The sequence below is a fragment of the Chinchilla lanigera genome, unplaced genomic scaffold, assembly GCF_000276665.1.
Source record: "Chinchilla lanigera isolate Chin_1 unplaced genomic scaffold, ChiLan1.0 scaffold00004, whole genome shotgun sequence".
NCBI classification, from domain to species: Eukaryota; Metazoa; Chordata; class Mammalia; order Rodentia; family Chinchillidae; genus Chinchilla; species Chinchilla lanigera.
In genome coordinates this window covers 5,311,629-5,322,313 of record NW_004955405.1, presented here as the reverse complement: position 1 = coordinate 5,322,313, position 10,685 = coordinate 5,311,629, and the positions used below count along the sequence as shown (strand labels likewise).

General features: G+C 41.1%; 1 protein-coding gene across 6 annotated transcripts in view; it reads right to left on the bottom strand.

Moving 5' to 3' along the window:
* Positions 1-10,121: 10,121 nt before the first annotated feature.
* Pdlim5 (PDZ and LIM domain 5) overlaps positions 10,122-10,685 on the bottom strand; it is a 202,415-nt gene continuing 201,851 nt past the window's right edge. For all 6 annotated transcript variants that reach the window (XM_013517363.1, XM_005374260.2, XM_005374259.2 and 3 more), the window contains one exon: positions 10,122-10,463. In XM_013517363.1, the coding sequence (XP_013372817.1) occupies positions 10,374-10,463 (90 nt within the window). In that variant the 3' untranslated portion in view covers positions 10,122-10,373. The remainder of the gene's footprint in view (positions 10,464-10,685) is intronic.

Sequence of the window (10,685 nt, the reverse complement as noted above, 5' to 3'; positions counted from 1 at the left end):
AACTTTATAGAGAAGGACGCTCTGGTCAGAATTGGTTAACTGGCCGTTCGAGGGTCAGAGAAATAATTAGTGGCCCAAAGAATGCCTTACTCCTGGCTCCGCCCATGCTCTTCTCATTAGAAATGCAAATATATTTTGGCCCACACGTTAGGGAAATTAACACTCGTAGTCTGGAGTGATGCAAGTAATTTACCGTTTGAGCTTCACCTAACTAGCCTCACCTGCGGAGTTCCCAGAGGCCGCTGCCTTCAGCAGTCCAGGGTTACCTGCAGGGGCAGGATCTGGCGGGTCTGCTCCACCTTCTGCCGGTGTTGTGGTTGTCCTGAAAGAAAGCAAGGTGGAGAAGTCTTGCAAAATTCCCAGAATAGAACAGACGTTCTGTGAGTCTAGCTCCCAGAAAGCTCAGTATGATTCTCTGCTATTAAACACGAGAGGGGAAGGGAATGTCAGCCTCTACCTGTAGGCCCGGAAGATGCCTCGCCATTTTATTTCATGACATCTTGGCCAGAAAAACCCGCCTGAGCTGACCCCATTCCTACTCACCTGTCTCTGGAGGTAGCACCCCGACCCCTGAGCAGGAGCAGAGGCTTTGGTTCACATAATAAGGCAAGGCACACTGGTCTAGCTAGAGCCCCATTTTCCCAGAGTCTGGGCCCAGCACCTGCTGGGCTCAGCCTCTCCTCCTGGGACTGTGGCACAGAGGGAGATTTTCGTCTTGCCCGGGATGACTACATCAGAAACCTGGGTATGGTACCCAGCACAACTTGGGGTTCAGCGTCCAGTGAGTGTTGAGAAACCCTCCCGAATAATGGGCTGCACTCTAGAGTTTGAGAAGCACTGGTCTAAAATGTGAAGACAAGCATGACCTAGGACATTCACCGCCCCCAAAGAGAGAGGATAAGCAGGTGTTCCCAAATTGTACTACGCAGAACAGGTGTGATTTCAATAAACAGGTTCATGGTCAGATATATTTGGGAGGTACTGTTTGCATTTTTCACAGCAAGACTACTCTTAAATGTGCATTATGAATCTCTGAGGTAGTTGATAATTCTCAAATTTATGTTGGATCACTTAAGAGTTAAACTACAGAAATCCATTCACATTCACACATTCCATAATATATCTCAGTTCCTGAACTGGGGATTAGTCATGGTTTTATGAGAATTTTGTCTTCCAGAAGAGTGGGCTGGGTAGGTGGTTTGATGCATGGACAGGTACACTATCTCATCTAGGTGCTGTAACAATTCTCCAAGACACTGGGGATGTCGTTGAAGAGGGCCAAGGAGTACACCTGTGAGGAAGTACAGGCTCAACCACGTTCCAAGGCTTTTCCAGGGTCAGTAGTTTCCTAAATGCGGAGCTCCTGCTAAAGAAGCTGACCTACTGGGCAAACGCCCAAGGCACCAGTCCACAAGCAGCTCTGTAACATCACTGGAAACGGTAAGGGGTGAAAACAGTTACACTAGAGTGATTCTTGGGGAAAGCACTCCGTCGGGTTGGAGGAAAGACTTCCATAAACAGTTCGGAGTCAGGGACAGACAGACTCCTGAGGACTTGGGAAATCAGGCAAATCTCTGAGGGCCCCTCTGCGAGGGGGAGGTCAGGGCTCAGACCATCGTAAGAGGCCTGTTTCTGCATTCAGTTTCCTGCCACCTCTTTCTTCCTTTCGGAAAGTACTTAGTCTTCTCGCTGTGTGAATGTTGAGAAATAATGTTTGAAAGCAACACCACTGACCTGGAGGTAATTCTAACTGTTAGCCAGCCTGTGGCACCCCTATGTGTAAGTGCAAGCCGGGAGATGAAGGCTCATGCTCGCGAGCTCTCTCCAGTGCCAGCGCTTGTGTTTTAAAATGCTGGGGTCTTCCTTTAAGGCCCGAGCCGCATCCATTCACATGGAACTGCTGCACCCGGTTACTTCTGGCTAATGATTCTACGCTGACAACAGCTGAAGTTGGTCTGTCTTGAGAGAAACGGAACTGTACTGACTTCCCATCCTATTAGTGTGAGATTAGGTTTGTTACTACAAGAATACACCTTATAACAATACTTTAAGGAGATTCTTCAGTGATTTTTTTCGTTTTAAAAGTGTCACGTATCCAAATATTTTCAGAATTCTTCGTTACAGTTTGGGAGTCAAAGAAGCACTCTAAAGCCAAGTCACAGATCTCAGATGGTTTTCTGAAGCTTAGCAGATGTAACAGAGTCTAAAACACTCACTTCCATCAGTGTGATTTTAGTTTGAGCCAGTTGAGAGCCTAAACACTTAAGATTTAAGTCATAGCAGCCTATTCACATATTTCATAGTATGTCTCATTTTCTGAACAAAGGATTAACAACTTGAATGTAAGAAGCAGGTGTGAGAACTCTGCATAGGTCAAGTCCTTAACACAGCCCAGACACGTCTATAATTTCTGGGCATAGAACATGGCATGCGTGAATTTTGTTTCAATATGTTTTCCATAGCAATAGCTTAGAAAGTCACACAGCCATACCCTACCCAGACTCCCACTGCTGGTGGCACAAGTATTTGCCGATGATTGAAAGGTCATGCAGAACAGATGTCGGGGCAGCTGGAGTCTCTAGCTATGCTTCGGTTGACTTAGCAGTGGTGCCTGCCACTGCCAAATAGTGACGAGGTTTTGTTTCTGTCGAATGGGACCCCGCCTCTTCCGCAGCCATGTCATGTAACTGGGTGTACACATGGTTCCTCTGCTCTCAGTGAGCGCCCCTTTCCATCTTACTTTCTTCAGACTTACAGCTGGGACTAAATTCATCATCCCGAAAAGGCAACACCACTGGGGGTCAACCATTCTGACCTGTTTTCCAATATCTTATAAATAGGCATGATGGACCTATGAGTGTGGAAGTGACTTTAATTGCATTTCCTACAGTTTTAAAATTAGTTTAATAATCACTGTCTTAGTTACTTTTCTCACTGCTGAGACAAAATACCCAACTCCCGCAAATTAAGGGAGGAAAACTTTATTTAGCTCACGGTTTGTGGAGCTTTCAGTCCATAATCTGCTGGCTCCAAGGCAGGGTGGCGTGTCAGAGAGACACTGCAGAGGAGAAACGGTCCATTGTGGGCAGGAAGTAGTGAAGCAAGCATGGGACAAGACAAGCATCTTTCTGTCCTTCATATTATATACAGGCTACCAGTATTAGGGCCGTGCCAAACCAATCAGTGGACCAGTTTAGCAGTCACTCACCCTTAATCCCAGCATGCTTAACCCTAGCATTGCACCACGAATCAGTCACACACTCTAGATTCAGCCACCTCTGAATCCCTTCCCCAGGACTACTTTGGAGGAACATCTAGACATAAGCCATAACAATCACATTTGGTGTTACCTACTTTAAACCAATTTTTTTTCTCATGAGTCCTGTGGTTGTTTGTTTTATGTCCACAGCGCCTGGACTGTTAAGCATCGTGAAAACACAAAGAATAGCAAATGGCACATTGCACAGAGGACTGTCCCCTCACAAATACTCTGAGAGAACAGATGGTTCAGTTACAAACCTCCCAGAGATTGACATGTGTGGGGAAGGCAACTGCACAAGTCAGACAGATGCAGCTTTGAAGTTCTCCACTTTCCATCAAAAAGAAATAATTCCTAACACTGTCCTTTGCTAAATGAATACTGTGCGTGGGAGTTGGCCCAAACCCCAGAGGGACTCGAAGGGAATGTGGACAAAATACTAATTTTTTCCCTCGTCATGAGTAATTTGCCAGCCAATAGCCATTTATTTTTACAAAGTAGTTTTTATCTTCTTATCACTAAAATGTAGATTAAAAATACTTGACTGTCAGCATTTCTCCAATCATTAGAACTTTACAAGTGTACTGGCGTACCCAAAGGTAACGGATAATGTACAACACAAACTACAAAGGCCATCCCACGAGTCCAGGTTATTACTAAAAACCCACTAGCCTTGAGCCTTCCATACTTCACTGCAAAGGAGATATCTGCTTGCTTTCTGTCACTGAATATGAAAACGATTAATTTTCCTATATGACAGAGGATTGTTTATACACAATAACTTCTATAAACTGAAATTCCAACTAACTATCATAAGCCTCCAATTAAGAATGTTTTACCCCACTGTAAGAAAAGCATTACATTCCACGTCTGTGGCCATACCACCCTGAATACACCTGATCTAGGAAAAACATTACAGTAGAAGAAAATGAACTCATTTTAAAAAGCTCCTTTGGTTATATCCTAGTATATATCCAACTAAATCTCTTAAATATTCAGAACTATTCAGTTGTACTGGACACTTAAAGGGCAAACCTTGAAAAGCACAATTACTGTAACATTATATGTTAAAGGATATTAATCAAAAGATTTTTGACAGTAAAGAACACAGCATTTGTTTGGCTAATTGACTAAGAAATATTCTGCACAATGGAGACTTCAACCCAGTCAAGAATCTGAAGTTTTTGTATTGTGTCCAAGATGTCCAGTACTACTTTATTGCCTTCTAGTTCCAAGCTGCCCCTGCCCCTTCATACCACTCTGTGGTCGCAGACTGGACTCTAAGCCTTTCTCCTAGGTTGGGATCACGTGTTAGCTTTGCAGAAGGAACAGGCTTCCTTCCCTGTTCTCAGTGCTGCACTTTGCTTTTCGGTGCAGTCCATCCACTGCACACATGCTACGACATCTGCTGGTGCCTGGCCACACCTGCGGGCTCCCACACCGTGTCCCTAGCCTGGGTGTGGCCACCACCTTGCTGTCGCCTCACTGTGGGCCATGGACACTGTGCATACCAGGCTGTGCCGAGGAGCACCCAGCCCCCCTTGTGTGCCCACCCATCCAGGGAGCTGTTTCCTCGTGCTGGGCAGCTGCAGGCGGCTCTGTCCACTCTGCAGGCAAAGCCACCTTCTCTGGTAGCCCTGACCCGGAGCCGAGCGCCGTCTCCTTCTAAGGTTGTCTTCCTTGGGTCTTTTCTTGGAACTTGTGTACCCTTTAGAGATTTTTCTTTTCATCATTAACTCTGCTGTCTGGTGATGGATTAAGAATTCTTTATACTGAAGTTTTCCTAAGCCCCTGTGAGATTTCTGTCCTGATTCAGTAACCACATTTTTCTCCTAGTCCTAATTTATATTCTCTTATAACCTGTTGATACTGCTTAAGAGCATTATAAACCTAGGCAAAAAGTACTAGTAGATTCACAAGGATTTATCTTTTTCAGGGTCAAAGTGCAATACTGGGTTCTTTTCAGACCCACTCAAGCTACTTAAGTTCATTTTTATTCAGTGTTCATAATGGTACCAGAAAAACTATGCTGCATACTAAATGAATGCTGTTTTAGGTGGTGAAGTCAGAATTTAACTTACATTTCAAAGTTCATACTTGACAAGCTGCATGGATTCTTCTGCTGTTTTGAGACCTGAACCTGTCAGGGTTCTCAAGCAGAGGACAGAGCCATCAGGGTCAGATGACAACACAGGGTTACACCTAACCGGGCTCTTACTTATGCAAACACCAACACTACTATGATTCTGGAGCTCCACTTGCTTTCCCATGTACCAAGAGGACAGGTGGGCACAGTAGTTTTATTTTTCTCCCTGAGGTCAGTGTGCAGTGATTTTCTGACATGGAAATGCTTTATGGTTCTAAACAATGGCTCCAGCTTTATTTTGTGTGATTACATGCAGTTACAGACAGGGAAAAACTGCTTTATTGGCAAGATTTCATCCCATGGATTCGTTCCGTGGCTCAGGCATCAGGGCCAGTCACCAACCCCCTGGCTTTTTTCCAGCTCCACGTTCAAGATGTAGAGGGGCACACCTTTCTTGCGCATCACTCAGGCTGTCTCGCTACCTTCTGTTTCCAAACCATGCAGCCAGGAGTAAAAGCCCATACCCTACAAACCAGACATTTGTTCTAAATGCTTTTCAAAAAGTGAAGTTTGGGAACCATACACTTTTACATTAACAATATGCATTGCTCCTTAGAGTGACACCGACATAGGCTACTTCTGGGCTCGGTGCTTGCTGAGTTAACCCTCCCACTTGAGTAGCCTAAAACCTATCAGTCTGAGACTTGTTAGGCAGCCACAGCTCTGGCCCCTTTCCTGTTAGATTGTAAATACTGTACAGGCACCAGTTTCCCTAGGAGGCTCCTGCACGTGGGATGAACCCTTCCCCACGGAATTTCGGCACCCTATTAATTAGTGCTTATGAGTGGGAGCTGCTCTCTCTCAGCAACTCCTATTCTGCCATCAGTCAAGTGTGATTTTGTAATAAATTTCCACGAGGCCAACTATTTCTGGTAATTCTCCCTAATTAACACCAGACCTGCTAATAATACATCAGTACCTATGTGTTTCTGATATAACCAAGATCTTGTCTGAGAGTACTCAAGAAAGGAAACCTTCAACCTAAATTGAGCTTTTGCTGGCAAAAGGGTTTTATATGCCATTCTGTAAGAAAACCTTTGATAATCTTATATTGGGAACATTTCGACCAGAAAACACTGAACGGCAGGGAGGCCTGCTCTGGTTCGAGCACTGAATGGGGATTTATTGTGAACACACAGTTGAGACTTAAGCCTATAAATCTTGTACCGGATTACTGTTTCTTAACGAAGGAATGACAGATCTCTTATTCTGTCGGTGCATTTTAATGTGCAATGACGTGATTGATAGAAACCAAACAGCAACTATTAAAATGTCAGATGCAGACTTGATGCCCTTAAAAGGTTGGCTTCTGGAGTTTAATGTACTGTGAGCAAATGGACTTGAATTTCTCTTATTCCCAATGTACAGGCTGCAACAGAAACATTCTTCTTACCTTAACATAGCTGAAAAAAAACCTACTCCAGTCAGTAAACAAACAAGAGTGAGCCTACCTAGTTATACACAGTCAGCTAATGAGACCAGGATGAGTTATGCATGAAGTAATGTACCCTGGTTAATGCAAAATGTGAAAATGTAGACAAGGGTTTATGTTGTTGATTATGACCTATGAGAGATGTTTGATATGACAAGCTATTCTAATAAATAATTTCAGCAACAAACATTTAAAGATGCAATGTATCTACTAATTAACAAACACTGTGTACATTCTATTCACTGAGCCTAACAATGTGTAAAAGCAGAATAAATGTGACCTGATTTTCAAATGTTCTGCTTCTGGGAATTCTGATGGGCCAATAGAATATTCAAGGAATTATTACATCTTATCCTATCCTGTGAATATGAAACAGAATCCCCCCCCCCTCCATAATTCAATGGAAACCACTTCCTGCCCCCAAAGAAAAAGAGAGCTTATCTACATCATTGTAGTCATTTATTTATTGAGTATGTGCACATTAAGGTATCACTCTACTGATTATATTTCTCATGTGATTTTTCATTAGAAAATGCACCCAAAAGCAAAACAGCAGACATATACAAACTTAAAACTTAAACAAAGGACAGGTTAACAGACGGAGCAAATTATACATTAAGAATCCAACTCAAACACGTGGGGGTGAGGAGGACAAACTGAAGCCGGGTTAGATCTGTGTGACACCCTTCTGTATGCTTCTGGATAATTAATGCGGAATGCCTCAGAAATTCAAGTGCTGGATTCACACTTGAATAGGGGAAAGAAAGGAATTATTTCCTATACAGTGCTCCTAATATAGCACTCCTTAAAAATGGCACATTTTTGTTATGGAAAATTGTAAACATAATGCTACACTAACATTTTAAAGATTTTAGCTACTATGTCTTTGTTTGTATGTGACCAAATGATTAAACTCTAAATATAACCTTAATCAATAGAAAATATGTATGTTATTATAAATATGAGCAGAAGGGATAAGTTTTAATTTGCTACATCAGTGGGCAACATGTAAGTCTCAACTACAGAAATAATACACATCTGAAGCCACCACTAAAACTCTGAGAATGACAATTCGAGTGGGGTGATTTTAGTCATGTACTATGGTTTTCATGTTTGTTTTACCAAGTATGGCATCCCCAAATATACATCCAGAAAGACTAAGTGCTCCACAATGAAGAATAACAAAAATGTTGCTGACAGGATATTTATAATCAGAAAAATAAATACTTAAGGAGCCCACCAGAAGAATAAAGTGCTCTGCCAGTTATTAAAAGATTAATGCTGGTGAATTAAATATGGCATTCCCTACTAGAAAATACAGAGACTCTTCTGGAGTTGGTCAATATTTGTTTCACAGGATTAACTGCTTTAGGAAAAGATCGAAAGCCTTGCCACAAAAGAGATGGACAAAGCACCAGGAAAAGTGAGAAATTAGGAAGCAACCATTACAGGGATTCAAATGTGGAGCAATGCTTCATGAATAACATGTAGGATAAAGGGACTAATAAAAATGATATCCTTAAAGAAAGGTAACTTTACAGAAATCAGATCAAGTAGAATTCTTGGAAGTCAAATGCCATTAACTTACCAAATACTATCATGGCAAAACTAAACAAAAAACTCTATCATATCAAAACAAAACCACCAATATTTTGTAATGTATAAAGTAAAAGACTGACATTAAAATACACAACGATGCACATTAGCCAGCAAGTCAGCTGTAGGTGGTTTCAGCAGCAGTGAGATTGAATGCACAATTCAGTTCCAGCACTTTTTTAAAAGAAACTTCCTGCCTCCCTACATAATGCAGGGTGAGGAGGGAGTCAGGGTGCTACTGGATAAGCACTCAGGTTGCTACTCTGTGTCACCCTTTCTATTCTTTATTCCCAGTTAATTATTATCTGCATATAAAAGAAACTTGTCAGACCCTAAGCTAACAGCTCTCAGGACCCATGCCTTGCAAGTTCTTAGGGAGGTTAAATAAATACTGCAGCCGAAGCCTCCTCTATAACAAACACGCACACAATGGAAGTGAAGTTCTTGGTGAACAGAGGTGGGGAGGATTTGGGGGTTCCTCTGTACTTAAAGCACCACGCCCCAAGCAAGTTTAAGTTATAATACAGTGGGACCATGGGCTTTCCTCCATTCTAGAAAATGAAGAGAAATTATCAGATGCCATCTACAACCTGTTCTCTTCCTGGGCAAATATCAACACAGTCCACAGTTTTAGTAGAGCTGTTTCTATCTCCATATGGTGTTTATATAATTCTCTGCACAAAAGAGGAAAACAAATAGGCCAGTCTGAGTAATTAATCATATTTCCATTCTATGACCAACCCTCTGTGAATAAAACGTTTTCAGACTTCATGATCATATTTGGAAGTGGTTCATTTATCATTGAGAGAACCATCAAAAAGAAGTCTAGATTTTATCATAATCTCAACCCAATTCAAAATGTAGAATGAGGAAAAAATTCTGCAAACTCTCCAACTTTTGGTCAGTGGCACAACTCTAAAAATGATCTGATTTAATACCTGAAAAGGAGGAAATGTACTTTTGTTTGTATTTCTAAAGGTACAGTCCTCTCATTTACCATAATTCATAACCATGTCCTTTTTTATTTATACTTTTTAAAGAGAGAGAAACTGTTACAGCCCAAATTATTTCACTAGCTCTGTTTCAGTATGAGTGAAAGGAAAAACTGAAGTTTGACTAACACAGGTGATAAAGACTACACAATGACTGAAACAGTCCCATTTCAATAAAGGCAAACGTTTGGGATTTATAAACTCTATGGCAACCACTGAGAGGGGACAAGGGGAGAGCACAGCGCATCTTCAAGGCAGGACACATTCTGATCAAAAACCTCCCTGGCCCTTCTTTCTTTGTTTTTTTTTTGGTACCAGGAATAAAACTACAGACCTTGCACTTGCCAGGCAGGCACTGTGCTGCTGAGCTATATTCCTGGCTCCCTGGCCTTTCTTATTGCAGTGATCAACTGTAAGAAGCAAAAAAAAGAAAGAAAAAGAAAAAAAGCATATCCATTTGTTTAAAAACTGACACCTCCTACTTGCTATTTTAAAGACAACCTGTTTTTTTAAAAAAAAAGATTCTCTTATTAATAAAAGTTTAAGGAATTTTCATTGTCTTTTGTAGATTTACTCCTAACTACCTAGCAAGGAAAGAAAGTGTAATTATTTCAGATTAGAGGTTGGGGTTTTTAATTCTAAAATTTAATTCTTTGCTAATTTATTCTAAAATGAATTTAATAATCAACCAGGAAATTGATTTTTATAAAAGTTACTTTATGGGTGGAATATACAGGAAAAAGTAATAATAAATGCTAAACTTCCTCTTTCCTTTCCGAAGCCAAATACTTCATCATGAACTTGGTTCTTAATGTTGGAATTTATCCCTTCAGGGCCATTATTGTTTTTCAAAACTTCATATAAATATTACATCTAAAAATTAATTGGTAATTCAAATTTTCTTCTTTTTTTTCTTCAAATTTCTTCTCTTTCCCTATCTGCTGACTTTCAGAAATTCACAGAATGAGCGTGCTTCTTGCAGAGTGGCTTGTCTTTCTTGGAGAAAAATGTCTGTCCTTCCAAACTTTCACAACATACCTGAAAAAGAAGGTTATTTGAGAATATTTTTATTTGAATCAAGTATGCTAGCAAAGGGGGAGATGATTTTCCCCCTCAATGGATACTCTGACAAAGAACTCTGGATGGTTGTGTTTATACCCCGACATTTCATGATTACTATGACATTTTGTGTAATCTTTGAAAAGGAATGAAGAATGACTTTTTTCCTGGAATATATTTTAATTTATTTAAATCACCAAT